The 20,287-nt window shown below is 45.6% G+C and overlaps 1 protein-coding gene across 1 annotated transcript in view; it reads left to right on the forward strand.

The window, feature by feature from the left end:
- The window catches only part of LOC124217987 (uncharacterized), a 78,113-nt gene that overhangs the window by 26,077 nt on the left and 31,749 nt on the right, over positions 1-20,287 (forward strand). Inside the window, exons 2-5 of the mRNA XM_046624267.2 lie at positions 12,993-13,237; positions 14,473-14,699; positions 15,549-15,850; positions 15,944-16,221. Of these exons, the coding sequence (XP_046480223.1) occupies positions 12,993-13,237; positions 14,473-14,699; positions 15,549-15,850; positions 15,944-16,221 (1,052 nt within the window). The remainder of the gene's footprint in view (positions 1-12,992; positions 13,238-14,472; positions 14,700-15,548; positions 15,851-15,943; positions 16,222-20,287) is intronic.

Below are 20,287 nucleotides of genomic sequence, written 5' to 3' on the forward strand. Positions count from 1 at the left end.
GGCGGTGGTGAGAATCTGAGGAGGACCAGAGAATAAGCGACGACGTCGTCTGCTAATCCTCTTAACTCCTCAGTTTCATCCAGCTTGTCCACATCCACGATGAATAATGATTTGGCGCACGGTCTTCACCAGGCGGGTACAAGGGTGAAGGCGGCTGGTTAATGGAATGGTGGAATATGAGGAGAGGGCAAAGGTGGAAGGGAGAGTCGAGGTGCCGCGTGTCCTCCGAGCGACCCAAAACGTGTTTTCACTTCGTGTCTCGCCTCGTTCCTTACCTTACCTCACCTCACCTCACCTCACCTTTACCTACACAAATGTCTTCGCAGGCTGACTCTGAGATGAAGAAACGGCACAATAATCTGTTTCCAGTGAACTGGAACCGTCGATAAAAGGCTGCCAGTAGAACACGGAGCGAGCATTCGGGAAGTTCCTACCGCCGTGTAGGACTCACCGCACTTCACTCGTTTACGAAAATGGCGAAGCAATTTTTGCGATAGCTCGTACCAGCTACGCGGTGACCTGTGCGCTGATTGTGAACCAGCTAGGAAGGTATTCGTCTCCCGGTAGGAACGTCAGCGCAGCTGACGCAAAACGCGAAATGACACAGACAATTGGCAATGCGCTAGTAGTGGGTACCTGCAAAGATGACTCGTAGACCGGCTGCCAGTGGCGTCGGGTAGGCTACCATGACCTTCGGATGACCTATGGCAGCCTCGACCCTTTGTCGCCGTGACGACGCTTCTCACCGAGGAATAAGAAGAAACCCTCGAAGAAACCACTATAATAATCCATCTTGGTGAGTAGCCGCGTCATCGCACGAGGTGCAAGATGCAACGCTGCATGCTATGCTGCAACGGTGCCTTTTATACTCGGTTTCTCTTCGCGGAGCAGGTCTTCGAGTGCCGCAGGTACCTGCCGCCATCCTGCAGTCGGAAGTTACGATGGGAAGACAACGCTTCGTCCCTGTTTTACGAGCCGACATCTGTCCGATGCGCTCGCGAAATGCAACTCGGCATGACCTCGTGGCCGTTTTTCTCCGGCCGTAACCGGGGTCACCGTACCCACCTGGGGCCCTACGACGATTCTTGAGAATGCCGTGAATGTACGATTGAGACGTCGCGTAGTCGTCCGGTCCCGGTACTCGGTAACCAAAATTACCGGCCCTGTCAAGGATCCCGCGTCCCTCTTTCAGGCTCGCCAAGAGGCCGCCGCCATCTCGGCTCCTTCTTTATTTCCACCTTATAGTGTACAAGGGATCAGGTCCTTGACGGCGTCCCTTTGTGACTCCCGCTCGCGGATCTTCCAAACTTTCGTTCGGTAATTACCAGAGTTTTTAGTACATCCTTTTCTAACCGTTATCCAAGATCCCGGTAAAAAATATCCTTACTTTGCTTCCCGAGGACTGTCTCTTAATTCGCTTCTTCTTCTTCTTCTTCTTCTCAACCTCTCCAGTTTCTTATTTTCTCTACCATGGGGTCTCGGACGATCACGATCCTGAAAGCCAAAAGCCATTTCTTTCAACTGTCGAGTATCAGGAAGTTTCTTTTCCGTGGTAACCGTGAAGCGGCTCTTTGTGTGCTGAAATGGACGAGGATGAGGTCTGTGCGGCGAAAAGTTAATGGTGAATTGTAGGTACGAGTTCTCTTATTAAAGTTTGGTGCGATTAACGCTAAAAATCAACCCTAAATCCATCAGGCTTTTAAATTTAGACTTGGAAAAGAATTAATCTAATTATAAGGGACGTTTTCTTAGAAGTGTTATGCCACTCACAATAGTAAACAGTCGTTTTGCAATCGGAGTGAATTAGAAATTTAACAAATTAAAGTAGTGAGCTACTCCACCATTCTCTAAATATCAATCAGTGAACAGTTACTGATCAATAGTGATAAGTATACGAAACAGTGAATAGTAATCCAATGCAACACGCAGTAGAGTGTTGCGGTATATTGAATCGGTAAGATTGACACACCGGTTGAATCCGTAATCGAGCGATGAGTCGAGGCCACTGATTAACTCTTCGCTATTGCTGTCCGATAGAGATCTGTTTTACAGATTCTAATGCAGGGATGACGGGAACTTTTACCTAACACAAAATCTTTAAATCTATCTTCTTTTGAAAAAAAAAGATCCCAAGTTTTGCCGCCGCGTAGATTAAAGGTTGAACCACCGAACGTCGGCGAAAAGCTAGAATCTTTCAACCAGAGTCTGCAGGGTTGAGAGTCTTCCTTAATTGTTTAAGAACGTATGGAAGGTAACGCCGACCGAGACAATGGGAGCTAATCGGTTTGAGGAATGCGTTGCTTATTGGATGGCACGAATGCGGCCTCCTTTTCGAGTCAGCAACTCGGCTGAGGAGGAAAACGACAGCGACAGCGACAGCGACACTGAATCGTCGTCGTCGTCGTCGCCGTCATCGTTTGACCTTCGCTCCAAACTCGGGGCGCGGCTACCTGGACGCCTGACACCGCGATGCTCCGCGCCGCCGCCACGCCAGTAATAAACACTTGCCGATCACGTGGCCGTGCCATTGTGTCGCACCTTCGCTCTTTTAGCTGTGTTCCCTGACACGTTCCCGCTATATCTCCGACTGTAAACAGCTGACGTGCTTTGTTAAAGAGCGCCTCATGCCCGGCCGACCCAAGGTCATTACGGTCGCATAAGAGATTTTAACGCCACGGTCCTACGGACGTCGGCGTCGTCGATACTATCCACTCCATTCGCTCCTAGTGCACTCGATTTTCATTATGCTGAATAACGGTTACGCTTTTTCACATGACCTTTTAGCGGTAAGTACCTACGACAGTTCACCATTTCAAATATTTACACAAATTAATGCAGAATGTCGGCAAAAAAAAATTTAGTGCTTTGCGGTATGCCGATCAAAGCGATGTATTCAAATGAACCAGGTCGTCGAACGAGTGGAAGGTATTACTAGCATCGTATTGCGCAAAAATAGCACAATATTGTTCATTTACATTGTTGGATGTATAACATTTTTCAACGTGGTCGCACATCTGATGGAAAGATTGTTTGAAAATTACGAATACGATTGTTCGTTTCTGAAACTAGGAAGTTCACAGGAAATAGACATCAATCTGGTGCCTGTAACAGGACGAATTTTCTTCAATTTTGTACGGTGTACTGTCCAATATAATGATTCGAGGCACGATCAAAAGTCAAGTACGATTTCTTGATGAAAACTTCTGGTTGGTTTATATGAAAACTACAAAAGAAATTGCGGTGCTAAATGTAGAAGCTATTGATAGTTTTTTGGCAGGCAATTGACACAGAATAGAATCAATAAAGATTCCCTAAGAAATTGACTAAATTTTACGAAAGTATTGACTTTGCACGGTCTTCCGGGATTGAATTGATATACTTGGACTGCATAGTTGCCCCCGGATGTATCGGAAACGACGTGACGTCGTCTGAAAGGAAGCGACTCCGATACGGAAATACATCCGGCTCAGGTTCCTCATAAGTATGTTCGTGGCAAAGCAGCGACTCGAATATATCTTGGCTTCCGAATCTCTTCCTCGTTATCTTCTTCCATTTCTTATTCTTATTTGATCGATAATTTGTCAGAGACTGGCATATAGTGGCGCTAAAGATCTCGGTCCGTTTGGAGAAATTTGAGAATATCACCTTACTAATTAAATATCCAGTAAATGGCTACTCGCACCTTGCGGTGAAAGCGTTCCGTTCACGTTTTCCGTGGCTTTGAACAGCGATCGCTGTCTTCGCTATGGTGACTGGTTAATTATGCCGTCCGGAATTAAACCTTGATTGAAAATTTCATCTCCGCATTCTAGTCCCGTAATGATTCATTGTTTAGATTTACATCCGTGATTGTTGAAAACGACAAGATACAGATGCTTCGTCGACGAACGGAAAATACTTATCTTCAAAATTATTCGGAGGTCAAACCAGGGTTGGTATGCAGGGTCATCGGGGCTATACGCGACATTCTTTGCTTTACTAATGTATAATATAATATAATAATCTATCCGAAGAAGCTTTTAACGCGGGAATAATTAATGCTACCCAAAACACATTCCCCGGCAATTATTATTCCTGTCACACAGCACTTCTTTTTTGACCCCGCGGGTCAATTCGTTTACCAAGAGGCTGTGCAGGATAATTTATGCTCCCCACCACACCGCCATTCGGCACCGTCTGGCTACTACTTCGGGTTCCTCCGATCACACTGTATTCGGCTACGTCCTAGCCGCACACCTATTTATTTCTGTATTTTATTTTATTTTATTTTATTCTATTTTCTCCCTCTTCTTCTCTCTATTCCTTTTTGTTTTCTTTTTCAAGTGTTTACTTCGTAGAATAACCGGCGGAAGTTGCGCGTCGATTAACCGCGATGATGAACAAAATTTTTTCGGCATCAGAGTTCACCAACGTATTCGCTTCTATGATATGGTATTTAATTCAGCGAATTTAACGTAGAATAAGAAAAAGTACCTCCTAAATCTCTTCGTGCGTAACTGAAACCGGATTGTACGAATTCAGGTGGGTCGGCTTAAGCTGACGCCTTGCGTGGTGTATTCGTATGCGATTTTATTCAGATGCCTTGCACGCTCTTACGGAAGATTCTCGGCTATTTCGTCAGATAGATATCTCGAGTCGTGACGAGTCGGAACAATTAGCCGTCGAATATACGACGTGAAGGGTATGAAGCTTGTTACCGTTTACGAGAACTCGTATTTTTCTTGTAGCACGCCTATTACAGGCACGCACTACATATAATACGCACCGTAGGAGAGTATATGAATCAAATCTAGGAACCCGAATCCTCTATTTGCCTAACTGTATCGCAGCGCTGAATCTCCGCGGATGAGAGCTCTGCAGAAAGAAGAGAAACGAACGGGTGTCGAGAGTCTGTGTGTATACTCACCTGACGCCGAAGAAGTAGCACCTATAAATACGGGTTTAGGAGATGAGGCGGCGGGGCGTGATGATTTTGTGAACAAACTGCAGAAACTCACCTTCTTTTTCTTCATCTTTATCTTCTTCTTACTGAGGAGGAGGTATAAACGTCGCACCGGTAAACTAACACGTCAATAAATAAATAAAAACCGACGGTACAGTGTGGTAGGCAGGTATGCTTTTGCTGCTGCTACTTCTGCTTCTGAGCACGACCTCCCCCTTTGCTCGGTGTGATCGTAAAGTAAACTTCGTCGTTGAATCGCTCCCGATGATGCGGCGGTGGCAGTCGAGCTGCATCACGTGCGTCTTCTGAAAGCCGCGGACGTGTGATAAAAAAAAATATATAAAATAAGAATAATAATAATAAATAAAAGGAAAAAAAGATACGAAGGGAAATAAAACACACGAGTAAAATTGTTTGGAAATAGATGTGCGAGAAATTGAACCAACAGCCTGAGCATTGTTCGCCCCGTACCTCGCTGCACCACCCCGGAGATGGACGGACGTTCTGGTCGGACCGATTTGGTGGACGCCTTAGAAAACCTTCTCTTCTCTTCGCGAAGGTACACCCAGGGTGTGAAATCTCGTAACGACGTGTTAAAATCAACTAACATCGCTCACGTGTTACAGCTATCGTTAACAACGGTAAGCCTCTTATAGATTGCTACACCTTTCTCTTACCATTACTAACTGGCTACAAAGCAGAACTCATTTGTCGTCTCGGTACCGCCGTGGAACGTTTGCGCCTAAGGGGTCATCTTACGTCTTGGTCCAAGTAGGTACGATTGTCTGGTCGCATTTTTCGACATTGCGCCCATAATACTCGAGGAACGCGGTAGGATTGCCGTGTATTCGGACTGTGCTCGAAAACGTCGACTTGTCGATTAAAAAATTCGAATTAGGGAGTCTCGTGCGGAGTTGATCGGAATCGCGTACGTAATTAATTCGTCAGTCCCGTTTTCCGCTACCACATTGTTTTCCCCGTGTTGAAAAGTCTGCACGCCAGCCGATGAAACGTGCGTGTTTCACTGTGCGCAATAGAGCCGTTTTTGTACCCAGGACATGTACCTGTGCTTGAACGGCTTTTTAATTAGGTACCCACTTGTGTTAAAGTCGACCAAATGAACGAACGAACGAACGAACCAACTCCATATAGAAGCGGCGGTAGCTACACGGCTGGTGGTGGTGGACTAGCCCGAACACGTTCAGCAAATATCATAACCGTCGGAGCTTTCGACTCCTGGTTATAGTAGTCCGTCGAGTTATTTGCTTGCCCGACGCGGGCTTTGCCCTGTGAATATTTGACCAGCCTGAAAAACGGTATGGAATGGATCCCGTGTGTAATACTCATCACCGGCTCTCCGCATATGTTGTGCCACGTTATACTTATATTTGTATGCGAAACGTAGATCATGCCTGCATCTGTACGAGTTGACGGCGTGTTCTAATGCACGCACCCATTTGCCTCTGTGTTCGTTCGTGTGCGTAAGCAAATATGCATATACGAATTATGTACGCCATATAGTGCAGTGTGTAAGTATATTACGCACCTGTTCAAGTATACCAAGTATACCTAACTGCGATCAAGTATTATGTATGTACACGTCTGTCGAGAGACGGATAGCAGGCAGAGAGACCGGGTGCTGCTGCGGAGTAAGTATAAGAAAAACACCGAGTTGTAAGCCCTGCAGAGTTACGTAGAGCCAGTGACAAACGACCCAGGTGTCATTTCTCTGATTTCGTTGCCCACGGCTCTCGATTTGCAGCGAGTATAACCGCGACGGATACCGCAAGTAACGTTCGTATCCGAAAAGACACGAGTACCTGTATCCTACATCTTGTATCCTCGCGTGGCGCGATGTCGTCGACACTGCGATTCTCCACTCTGTGGTACGCGTGATTATCACTGAGCTTACGTAGCTCCAGAATTTTGCAGTTTGTTAGAGATACCAGCTGCATTGTGCGTACCCGAAGCTATAATCACGGTTCAATCAACCCCGCATGATCTCCTCGTCTCGTCGGCAGCTGCTGCACCGGCAGGAGTGACCGCAAACTACGAAGCGGATCACAGGAACGTCAGTTGAACGAGTATCGCTGAGTGGCAAGTCGTGTCGCGTGCCCCAAGGGCCGACCTTTTTGTGCCGTTTAATTGCGATCCCAAGTTACCCGCGTTGTTATCTCGCCCTGCTTCGGACCGGGTGCAGGTATGTCTTGCTGCTGGATCGCAAGTCGCGCTTCTTCTCCATCCTCCGTAGCAAACACACTGTCTCCCTTCTTTCTCGTTTCTTTTTTATCCTCGTTCTCTCGACGAGTGAATATATCAAATCGCGGACCCGTTGCTGCCGATGGAGAAAAGGGGAAAGAAGAAAATGAAGATGAAGAAGAAGAAGAAGAAGAAGTAGAAGCACACGTGGACAGATGAAAGAGGAATTGCAATTTGTTCGGTTTTCCAATATATCTAAGAAATAGAGGAAGTGAAAAGGAAGACAAGATTCCATCCCATTCAATGCGTTTCGACATCCGACCTGACGTGTGTTATATTCGTATAACATACCTCCTCTACACACGTATAATACATTACCAACTTACGGATCTTATTACATATGAACTGCCGACAGACAGCTGGACGACGATGTCGAACAGCGTTGATGGGAGTAAGCAAAAGAAGAGCTTTGCCACGGTTGACGGACTCTGGCGTTGAGGGTCCGCTTCTTCTAACCACGAACCAACCTAATCGTTGATTCCGTACAAGGCGTGCCTTAAGCCTACGCGGTTATTTCTAGTTTACACATACGCACACACACACACCGTACACAAATCGCCCCAGCAGCTAACCGATTTTAAAAATATATTTATCTCGAGTTTTTTTCCCGGGTTTAGGTCTACAAGATGTGCATACAGCTACGCATATTATCGCCTTTTATGCCCATTTACGAAACACGCTTCAAGAAGGACTGAAAGATCCTACTAAAGTGACTCGAATTTTATTCAAATATTTATCGTTCAGACGAATGTCCCCTCGTTCATCGGGATAACTTTGTGAACCATGGGTCGAAAAGTTGAATGATTTATCACATCGTCGATGCTGGCGCGAGTATTTCCGAGTGACTTGTTCCCGTTGTAACTTTAATGTGACTTGTAACCGAAACGACGGAGTGTTGACGGGCTGCTGGTGTAATTTTGGGTACGACGTGTCCTCGTACCTTGTATATCTCATACGCGGGTACCTGCATATATACGAAACGCGGCAATTATCGTCATCGTCATCAGATTCTCTGACCAACACGCGGCCATCGATACCTGTACCACAGTATGCGCAGCGACGCGATATCGCTTGTGCAGGTTGTCTGCTCGTTAAAATTATTCAAATATCGATGCTACCATTCGATAACCATTCACGCTCTTACGTTCGACCACGCGTCTTTCCTCGATCTCTCCCGTGTATGCCAACGCCGATCGGACAGGCAAACCTTCCGTGCGATGACGACTGCCACGCCAACGCTCTCTGATACTTATATTTCGAAGAAAAAAAAAAAACGTCAAAAACGATAGAAGGAATTTTATGTACGGACTGACGCGAGGGGAAATCATGAGCGGTAAGAGAAGAGTCGACTTTGACAGCTGATGGGAAAAATAGAAGATGTTCATTGACGATAAATATCGTGTAGCGGAATCGGATCAACGGTCAACTAACTGGAACGAACTTTATGCAAACCGAGTATTCGTTAACCTTGTTCTAAAACGGTAATTTTATCGTCTTATACGGTATAAAGTATGACCTACGACCCATCGTCAATTTCTGACGATCACCACAGCAAAGTGATTACCCGACTTGACCGAGCGGCCATAAATTTTTCCGATTTGTCAAAGCTATCTTGATCGCCATGCGAGCACCATGGTCAACCTGACGCACACCTTGCATCACCCGCAGGCTGGGGGTGCCATTTTACGACAACAACAATGCCCGAAGGGGCTGCATTCCCGCCTCCCGCAAACTCCGAAAAGACGGTGGAGATAGCTGGTTGGGTTATCTTTGGCGAACGAAGGAGCCAAGGTGCGCGACCTGATAAGATCGCCGACGGAGTGCAGTTTCGGCTCTGAAGGTAGGGGAGTTCGCCTTGCTCGGCGAAGATTCTGCGCCGTTAACGACTGCCATAAATTATCGGATGTATTCCGAGCGGCTACCGGACACTGACCTTTGTCCCTCTTTCGGATGAATACAAAGCGGGAAACTACCGCAAAGCTACACGTAACACTGGGCAATCGCTGCGGCCAAGAATTACGGGTAATACCGATCCCTCCATTTATTGCCAACATAAATCCTCCCATCCTAGCGCCACTTGTCGTGGATTCCTTGCACAGGATCCTTGAACGAGGAGTGCGCGTTTGTTCAGGGATCAGGGCGGCTGTGTCAGCTCGCGGAACTTTGAAACGGTCGGTCAGGTCTTGGTAAATCGATTGGCGATTCGATCAATTCCGATCACGGTCCGATGGAATGCGGAGAGATATGGTGACGTTTAATTTTTCTTCATTTCTTTAACTTTCTTGATCCTTGTCATTGAGTCGCGGGACAATTTTATTGAACTTCTTGCAACCGAAGTGTTTTTTTTTTTTTTTTCTCCATACACGGAATTTCATTGAGTAGCTTGATCGTTCATCGTGATTGAAATTTTTATCACCTAGTATATTTTTGTCGAGCGGTTCCTAGAAGAGGTTACAAGAATTGTCACGTATTTGGATTGAGGAAGAGAGAGAGAGAGAGAGAGAAAGAGAAAGAGACAGAGAATTAACGCCACGTGTTAGTTTACTACGCAAGGATTATGTCCACCGGGGCGAAACGTTCCTAACAACCTCGGAAAGTTTACGACTCCGAATTACTGCCCAATTATGGAAATTCGTACCGGCTAATGAATCCGTTTCTGCCACCTCGCATTCCCCACGAGAAGCATATAATTTTTTTCATCTATGTACGGATGATAACTTACATAACGAGAAAATTTGATTATTTATCCATTCGTGGATCGATCTCGCAACCTTTCCGAGCTTCTCGTTTCGTTCTCCTCCTATTTCTCTCTCTCTCCCCCTCTTGGTGAAATCTATATTTTATTTGATTGGAGAAAATATACCTCTCGTTTCGATTACCGGCTGCATGAAAAAGAGTGTGACGACGTCGAGTGGATCTTTGAGTAGGCGCGGTCGCGTGTGGTGCGCAACAAGAAAGACGTCGGATATACCGAAGTAGCTACCATACAATCCCACGCAAGTTGTGTTCGGGTAATACGAGGTGTGTTTAACCGAAACGTGCACCTGCTATTAACGCTATTTAAATGATATTCGGGCTCATTGCGAACGTGACTATAGAACCGATGGATGCCCGCCTAGAACCACTCGGCGACTTCACTGGTTTACCCGCGCGTGTGTATCCGAGAGCTGGTGAAATAATCATAATTATTCTTCACCGTTCCGAGGAGCCACTTTGTACGTAAATAGTTTAAACATCTTGTCGTCTTGCAGTGCTACTCTGCAACTACTTGCCAGTTGTCAACCACATCGAACTCCCGGATGAGTATGAGAGAGTTAAGTAAACAGGTGACAAAAAACTGTGACAAATAAGTCCACCTGCTTTACGCGGGACAGGTTTTTGAAACGTAGACAAGAAGGAAAGAGAAAAAATGATTTCAAAACATTTTCGCTGTTCATTCCTATAACTGATTCAATTGAAATGTTCAAGTGAAAAAGCGTTCACTGAGGAGACTTGCTTACGTAATTAGTTTTCTTGGCGAACTCAGGTTCTCAGACTTGTTTTAGTTTATTGACAATCAACAATTCATGGTAGTTCTAGGTATACAAAAATCTACCAATCATAACATTTGGAGTAAATAACTCAATCTTATATGAACACGTAGGTATGTGAAGTTTTTACAATTAACCAGTCACGATAAATACTGATGAAAACTTGTGCAGCGATGTTGATTAGGTTACGAAATTATTGTGTGGGTACAGTACAAGTTTATATTTTCTGCGTCAGGCGTATAAATCTATACTTTGGGAATTTTTGACTGCTGAAAATTTCATACATGCCACCCATGCGGTATCATCCGCGATGTAACAGTATATAGTATTAAAATACACCTGACCGGGGTGAAAAATAAAACTGAAATTTTAATGCGTGAGTGAGATATCCAAGAGAGATACGATGTCATTTCTTTCTTCGCGTACCGCGGCTGCGGACATTGGATCCTGATATAATGTGAAATAAGAAGAAGGAGAAAGCAAAGTGAGGAAAAATGAAGAAACGAATGGGAAAAAACGAGTGAAAAGCACTAAACCAACTTTACGCGCTGCGCAAGTTTATTGCCTTGTGAGACTTCGAGCGTGCGCGCCTTCGGGCGTCGCCGAGGATGCAGTTTTTTAGTTTTATAACAGGTATTCAGGTGCCTGTACTGTACACGCAGGATAACAGCGTCTGTCATACTCTCCGAAAATCTGATTACAGCGAGCGAAGTTCTCGGATTGTATTTTTTAATTAGGTGCAGGGCTTATTCACAAGTGCCTAGTAGTAGTCAATCGGAAAACGCGGTGCGGAATGAGCGCGGTTTATATCTTCATTTCAGAATATACTACATTACCGCATGCGTGTACGCGCGAGAAACCAAGAAGATCGGCAAAGCGTGTAACGAAGGCCTTCGAATAATTAGGTTCTATTTTATGCGGTGGTATTTTATCCACTCGTTGGCTCATATTCCCCCGCGTGGAGACATTTCCTTGTCATTTATTGGTTTTCAGGTACACGCTCGTCCGTTCATTATACACGCGCATTGCATCCATGGGATACGTGTAGGTACGTACGAAAAAGCGAGTAGAGAACGAAAGAAGGGAGGACAAATTTACAACCGACAAGATTTTAATTACGGTAATTACCCGCGGTGGGAACTTGATTCTGATCTTATTCCTTTGCGCACGTATATTGAAAAACAAACGCAGGCACAGACACTCACACACACACACACACACACGAGTTGAAATCGAGTCGTGCGCGGTATTAGACGTTAGAAATGTACACACGCACCCGGGTCTTACCAATATATACGAGCATGCGCACTTCGTATACTTAGTACTACGCCGATTAATTATCTTTAGAAATTGTCACTGTAAAATTAATTGACTTCTGCATCTCCGAGGCATGATGTTTATACAACCTCATACCGCGGACTCCGAATGCCTTGCTTATCTTTATCTTCGAGTAGATAATAAACTTATTCTCATATGTACGCGTCCATGCTGTACCTTCCTTACGATCCAGCACCTCCGACATTTCTGCTATCTGATTGTCAACCAGGATCATTCAAGTTCTATGCTCAGTCGCGGTCGATCTCAGATATATTGTAGAAAATGACAAACAAAAAGAAAAGACAGAGCTGTAGAATTTCTTTTTACCTGAGAAATTCAAGAAAGCTTGCGGCATTTTTGTCCGTAAAGTGCCCTGTATTTGAATCTCTCGGAATTTTTCGCTTCTGGAATGAATCTCATGGATAAGCAGGAAGTGGACTGATCGACAGAAGGCATTGAAGGTCGAAATATGCGGCGGAATAATTAGATACACGTAAACTCTAACCACAAGGCGACCTCTGGATACCAATAAGCGGTCGTTTCTTGCCAACCAAGATCGATACTCAACGACGACGACGGCAGCGGCCATTCGTTACAGTTTGTAATCATTCGAGTCGAACGGTCGACCATATTTTCACTGGTGCATGACGATCCGCACTGCGGTATAACTCTGCTTCGGAAATACACAGCATCAAAGAATTCAGAGCGATGTACACGGTACATCTGCCTCAACGGTAGTCAATCTCCTTGTTCTCATGTATTATAATGCAAGTATGACGAATGAACAGAACCAGGTTTTGACATGTGGAAACTCAAAGCCAGCTTGAACGAAGGTGTGCGACGGATGACTGCAGTTGGAAACGTGAACGATTCTGTCCCCTCCTCACTTTGTCCTGCGTCCAGCGTAAAATTAGCTGCAATTAAGGGTTTTTTTATTGTTTCAGGTGAGGTGGCGGGTGAGACCGTATCCTCGGGTGGCGGTACTCGAGTTGGGGACCGCGGTGAAGCGGCTGATCTAGCGACTCACACGGAGACGAACGACGGTGACACCCTGGCTGCTAACGCAGCGGTGGACGGCAGGGACGCCCGGGGCGGCAGCCCTCAGGGTGCGCACCTTTCTGGAGCCGCAACCCCCAGGCCGCCTCGGGGTCGCAGGCGGCAGAACCAAAACGGACTCGACACCGCTCAGGTGAGATAACTGTGCTCCAAGTCCATCAGGATTGGTCAAGTCAAACCCCACGATAGTCCACCAGAGGCTGGTGATCGTGCATTAATTTTTGTGCCAGATTTTTCACCCCCAGAATATTCTTTTCATATACTTTTCAGACTTATTGACAGGCCGTTCGAAATCTGGGTTACAGGCTTCTCACTCACAAGGAAGGTATCTCAGGTCGATCTCTCTGATTTAATTTTTTTTGGAATTTTTTTGGCACGTATTTGTTTTTATCTACTATTAAACACACTTTAAGGGGGTGAAAACGATCCCCAAAGATGGGCACCCGATGGGTTCATCTCTTCATGTGGTAGACGGATTTGAATCAAACCAACGCTGTAATGTTGCTATTCATAGAATCTACCGGCTATTCATATCAGTAAAACATTTCAGCGTTGGTTTCATTAAAATCCATCAAGTGCATTAAGAAATCACCCCGTTGAGTATCCATATTTAGGGGTCGTTTTCACCCCCTCCAAGTGTTTAATGGCAGGTAAACAAAAAAAACGTGTCGCATAGTTTTTACTCTAATACGACACGTTAAAAAATAAATCCAATCGGCAAGATCATGAGATCGACATGGAATACCTTCCTTGTCAGACCGCTGCGAGAGACGAGTAACGATTCGTTTGTTTATTCTGTTGTCTTTTCTGTAGAGTGTGTTTGTATTGTACACGTAGAGAGACTTGCAATGTGTATTGTGGAAAGGACAGTATGTGCACCGAGTGGAAGCAGCGTCAGCATCAGCGTCAGCATCAGCAGCAGTATTATAAGAAGAAGCGAGACTTGCGCGAGACGCTTAGTGTCACGGCGGTGTTGCCCGCGAGGAGTCAACTGTTACGCCACACGCTGCCTTCATTACCATATCTCAGATGCAATCTGTTCGTAGGAATAATGCTAGGAGATATTTCCCTGCTTCTGACTATGTCCGTGCATGTATGTGCTTACCTACCTTGAGGTCTTTCTAAGTGAATCTAGACAGAATTTACCCTGTTACCGGTAGACGGCTGTCGGATAACGTCGGATTATCAACGAACAATAAGTCTAATCTCATGTGCCGGATAAGCATGGCGCTGTGTTCGACGCGTGTCCAATAATCGCCTGAAATTTTCCACCACGGTCCCTATTTCTTACGATTTTTCTTCTTCTTCAACTGATTTTCCCTTTGAAGCGTGAGTAGATGACAACGGGGCTTGAATTTTGTATTACAGGTAAAAACGGAGCGGCTAACACCCGACAATAATTCGACGTCGTCAAGGAGCGTGACCCCGCTGTCGCTGAGTCATCCAGGTACGCCTCCTAATGCGACGTCACTCGGGGGACCGGAAGGCCCCCAGCCTCCGCATCATCTCAAGCACATGGAGCAGATGATGGGCAGAAACTACAGCGACTTCATGAGGAGTCTCGCAGCGAAGTACAATAACGCCCATCCGAACGAGTAAGCGAGACACACAAGTTATATTCTTATTATCTTTGTCTCTCATTAACTCGTTCGGAGAGTCTTTCAACTTTGGATAAACAGTAATAACAGGCTGAATTATTACGAATTATTTAAATACTCGTTCTCATTCGTTGAGACTTTATTAATCTAGAACCAAGATCTGCGACGATTTGTCACATTGGGAAAACTGATATATGTGTATATATACATATATATATATATATATATATACACATTTGTGTATACATCGATAAATCGTGATTGTATAATATAGCTATATCGTAGAGAGATACACGTGAAAAAAGAATAGAGCAAAACAAAATTCAAATTATCCGACATACCCGTTTACCGACACGACGAGGCGAGGTGACAAATCGGGTTTCTCGATCTTATCAGTGGTCTGCACAGTTGGTGACGCCTAATTCCACGGTACAAATATTGTACACATGCATTACACACATATCGCGCGTTGGCCGGCTAGGCGTCGCACGGCTGAACCGTGTCGCACGGGTTTATAATTTCATAATTCGTTCGACAGTGCGCGATCGTATCTGTGAGGCGATATAGCTGCGAGGTACGAGAGACTCGTAGGTACAGATGAAATGTGTACCTAACTGCACGTAACGCGTGTCTGTAACCGGCAAAGAATTTCAAATGATCGCCAAACGATCACGCAATGGTAATTAGAAAAATTGGAATATCTGTCCACACCTCGCCTGTCGCATTCCGCACGCGATATAAAACGCGTTCCGTGTACGCGCAGCATCGGGAATCTGTCATCGCGGAAAAACCTGTCGTTTCTCCTTGCACACATCGTGAACGAGAATATCTTTTTCTCTCTTTCAGCTACTTCAGCACCCCGAGAAACGGGTTTACACCCGGTCTCGATCCGAGGTTTCCGGCTTTCAAGGCCGGATCAGCGCCATTTGTGGGCCTCATGGCACCCCTGGTCGCACCTCAGCCACAAACTGTCCCGACGACCTCACCTCTGTCGAATAACGACGCGAAAGAGCAGAAGCAGGAAACAGTGTTCAACAATCCAGTCTTCCCAGCGATGCTCGATATGTCCTCGACGCAGGCCCTCATCCACATGGTCAGGACCGCCAACGCGGCGCAGAACGTAGCCGAGCTCGAGACTTACCTGAAGGGTGAGTGCCTATCTTTTCTTGACTTGCCTTTGGTCACCTTTCTCGATATCGGAGTTCTGAACCCGTCCTCTTCGCATTTGTCCCGATCACCAGGAGCTAACAAGAGGGACGCGGCTGTGACGAGTCCTCTCGATCTCTCGAATTCCGGGGGATTCGCACCCCGTAAGAGACAGCGGACTGAAATTAAGAGGCCGGAAAGCGTCTCGCCCAAGCCAAAACCAGCCCAACGTACCAGCACACCGCCACCCGTCAGGTGTCCATCATTGTGCGGTCACATGCCTTGCGGCGATGGTCAGTCCGTCAACAGGTGGTCCGTCGACGATGTCGTCAACTACGTCTCGTCCATCGATATATGCTCCGAGTATGCCCAGGTGAGTTTCTCCACCACTATTATCTTAGCTATTCTTGTTCGTAACATTCCATGAACTTCGCATGCCACGCGTCGACAGACAACCTAAACGTTAACCACCGACTGTATATACAGCTCGACTACTTTGCACTTACTAGAAATCAGTCCAAGTCCCCATGGTGTGATCAGTAGTGTCCGTCGTGGAAAATCGCGATTACTGTTACGGCTATGCAGACGATATTTCGATTTATCCTCGATCGGGGAATAGGCAGTACTCGATGCAGCTGCGGAGTAGGTATTTCAGCGAATAAAGTAGTGCCGCGGGTATAGACACATCAGTCAATTGGACAGGAGCAGGAAGACGTACGGGTCCATTCCGTCGACGTCGCGGTCCCAGGGAGCGTTGTAATGACCCCGCTGCATGCAGTGGGGACTTGCAGCGGTGCCTTCAACATCCCGACGTGTTCTTACCTTCCGGACACCTCGGATACACGAGACTTAGTCCCTGACTCGCTTTCTCTCGAACATACAGGGACCTCGGCATAGCGAGATTGTACGGGTGAAATTTCCCTGTCGTCTAGGTTCCATGCATGCGCCATATATAACACGCGCCGCAGTCAGCTGCCGCATGTGCAGAAATTGTGATACAGTTTTTATTATCGGTTTATTCGCGGTCTTTCGTGCTTCGGTTGTAACAAAAGTAAGAAAATAACAAGAAGAAAAAAACGAACTTATTTCCGTGGCAGATACTCTGCAGTTTAAAGACGTAGACACGACGACATGATAGAAAATACGGAAATAAAGAGATTCGTTGGTTGACTGTTTGACACATGTTTTTTAAGGTTGAACATTGCCTAGAGAGTTGAAATCGCGCATTGGAAAAGATTGACAGCTCTTACGGTAGTATGGTATCAATTTATTTGCAAATAGACGCGAAGAAAATTGGGAAAAAAATTAATGTCAAAAGTACAAGTCATTTCCGTTTTTGAAATGAAAAAGTTCTGGAAACTCTACACTACGCATCCTTGCAGGTATCATCTGCCCAAGTGACACATTAGGCTATTCGTTGTAATTAGGTATGCTAATTAGACAATTTAACGGGACACGTGCTAGGCCGATAAAATTTACGGTTAGGAAAATAGATTTTTTACCTGATAAAATCTGGCATAAACATATGCGTTGAGAATCGTCGCTTAGTTGCGAATCGAAGCGTGTTAAAATTCGTCCATGAACATTGTTCATCGATCGTTATACACCATTACCGAGAGTTTCTGAAGTCAGCCTGAAACGTGTCTCACCGATACTGTGCAATACTCGCCAGAGATAAAAAAATATCTCAATTGTTCATTTTGCTCGAGTTTCCCCTTGTGGAGGTGTTTGCAGGATAAGAGAACTGAGTCCCGTCACTTTCTCGGATACCGTTGCATGCGGTCGGTGTTATATTTAATCGCGGAGCACCTGGTCGGTCTGCGTCCTTGTATTGTCACTCGAGGAAAAAAGATATTAGGTGAAAAAAAAAGAGGGGAGAACAACAGAGACGTCGGCACAGAGGTTCGTGTAGCACAACGTGTAGCCAATCGGTTGCGTGATCGCGCGTGTATAATAAAATCTATTCCACGATGTGTGGATACTTGGATAGCTTGTAGGGGGGGTTACACAACCGATCTATCTCGAGAGGTTTATACCCACTCTCAGCACCAATGTGACGACTCGAACGGAGTCTCGAGTTTGCTTCAATCCACTCCACTCCGCTCGACTCTAGTCGAGCGAGAGATCCAGTTAAGGATTTTGTCTACTAAATCAAGTCTCGCAAGATTCAACTTTCCCCGCCGTGGTTCATCCCGTCGTATATATACGTATGTATGGACGTATATACATACTTACTAAATAAAACTTGAGAATTGTGCAACGGTCTGCTAAAGTCTTCTCTTCCTCCTACCTTCATCTCCGCTAAGGTAATCTCTTCCGGCGACATTGCGCTTCCACCAAACCCTGCTTCACGCTACTACCTATCACGGATTTCCTGTCCAAAGTCCAAGAAACATTCGCATTCGTTCTCTGCTGATGCGCGAAAAGGTTATCTTTCATTTTTTTGAAAAGCACATTTTTTACGTCCAGCAACTTTTTGTTACGTTAAATGAACGGCTAGACTCCTTAGATCATTATTGAGGGTTACCAAATACAGATCGGGGTACTTGAGGGAAATAGTTTCATTATCGCTTTTTAATGGGATCAATGTCGAGCAAAGACGTGTAACGAAGTTCCGTAATTGAGAAACTAAAAAGCGATAGGATATCAAGGTGCGCCTCCGGGTAAGCTTTGACGGTGGAAAAGGGTTTCAATTCCGTATCCGTTTCTCGGCCTCTTCCCATACGAGTTCGTCCCGTTCTTTGGGTGATCGACTGGCGCACGTCGCGTAGGGTATACCTACCCATACTTTCTAACGAGCAAGAGCAGAGCATGATCTGAACCAAGTTGACCTCTTGTTACATCGGAGTTAACATGTAACACCTTCACACACGTACCACACTCTGCAACGGGCTTGCCGCAGCAATCAATTAATCATTAATAAGCGATAATCGTGAGTCGAGACAAAGCACGAACGCTTTGCATTACATTGCATAGCATCGCATAACATCGCATCGCGGCAACCGATGGGAAGAAAATATTCATCAGCCGATTTCAATACTATATCTACACCTTCATTCCTCTTCTTCATCATGGACCAAACCCATCTTGCTTTCGTCCGATTAATTCGGCTGACCTTGGAGGGTCCTTGATTCCGAGCTTGATTGCAAGTACGAATTGGTCTTGGACCACCCTTGGTAGTAATCTGAAGACCTTCCGGGTGGTCCGCAGCTTCCTGTAATTTACCGAGAGAGAGAGACCTTTACTCGGCACCACCGGGCCACCGGGCTAGGAGCTGATGGAGCCGCCACGGTGTGTGGCAGTAATAATCTGATTGTTAGCTAATCACAAGTTTCGAGGCGAAGAAAACTGAGATTACAGCTGTGTTTAATATAATGCAAAGCTAAATGCCAAATGCAAAGTTTTTGCGGTGAATTTTTACTTACATAATTGCGAAGAATCTTGATCAACTATCGCCCGCTGCATTAGCACGTGCCACTGCACGTATCATCAAAAAAAAACAAAAAAAAACGCAACATCTTAATAATATCGGTTTCTAATTTTTGGCCTATGCAAATCCGAATAAGTAGAAAGCGGTATTTTCTCATGTGAATGGATTTTGACCACTACTTTGGCGGCCGTTAATGGTTTCTGATGGAGCAGCGCGTGGTCGGTCATCGGTCAGCGATCGGCGGGCCTGGTTTCCTCCTAACCGCGACTACAATCTCGTCGCTGGGACTAATTGGTCCGTTCAGCCACGTGCGCGCTTTCTCTCTTTCAACCCGCTTCATCTCATCATCTGTCAATAATCCGATGTCTATCAAGCATTCAACCGATCGTTTCAGGCAAGCATCAACAATTCTTGATATTGCGCAAGCCGATTAAAAAAAAATATTCTGGATTCCCCTGATTCTTCCACGCTTTTTTCTCTCAATTTCTCTCTCTATGTTTGATTTCATACGCCATTCCCTTTTACTCTGCACTGTTACACTTGTGCTCACTAAACGTTACGTACTCTTCTGCAACCGTACAATGTTCTTCGTCGAACTTGCCGCGGTCCTAATTTCCTAGTGTATAACTGTTATATGTACGCCGATACGAGATAGATAATGGTAATGAGCTGTAGATCGTGTTCCCCATCCTCGAGCCATCACTCACGTTTTCATACTCGTGGTTGCTTCACGATGACTCCTCCATCGCCAGCTGGCGGTGAGTCGTTTTCACTGCAACGCCATTATGCCGCGAGATCAGCCACGATCATATGCTCTGCTACGTATAACCCACACATGAACCAGCTAGAAGATATGCACCATTGTTATACCGAGGGCCGCAGTAATGACCAGGCATGGAATCACATCGGTGATGAATGCCATAGCCCGAGGTTAGAAGTAACAATAATCCGAATGAATTATCACTGAATCTGAGAGATCGCTATAAATTGGTGCCATATATTATTAGGA

Source organism: Neodiprion pinetum, chromosome 4 (genome assembly GCF_021155775.2).
Source record: "Neodiprion pinetum isolate iyNeoPine1 chromosome 4, iyNeoPine1.2, whole genome shotgun sequence".
Taxonomy (NCBI): Eukaryota; Metazoa; Arthropoda; class Insecta; order Hymenoptera; family Diprionidae; genus Neodiprion; species Neodiprion pinetum.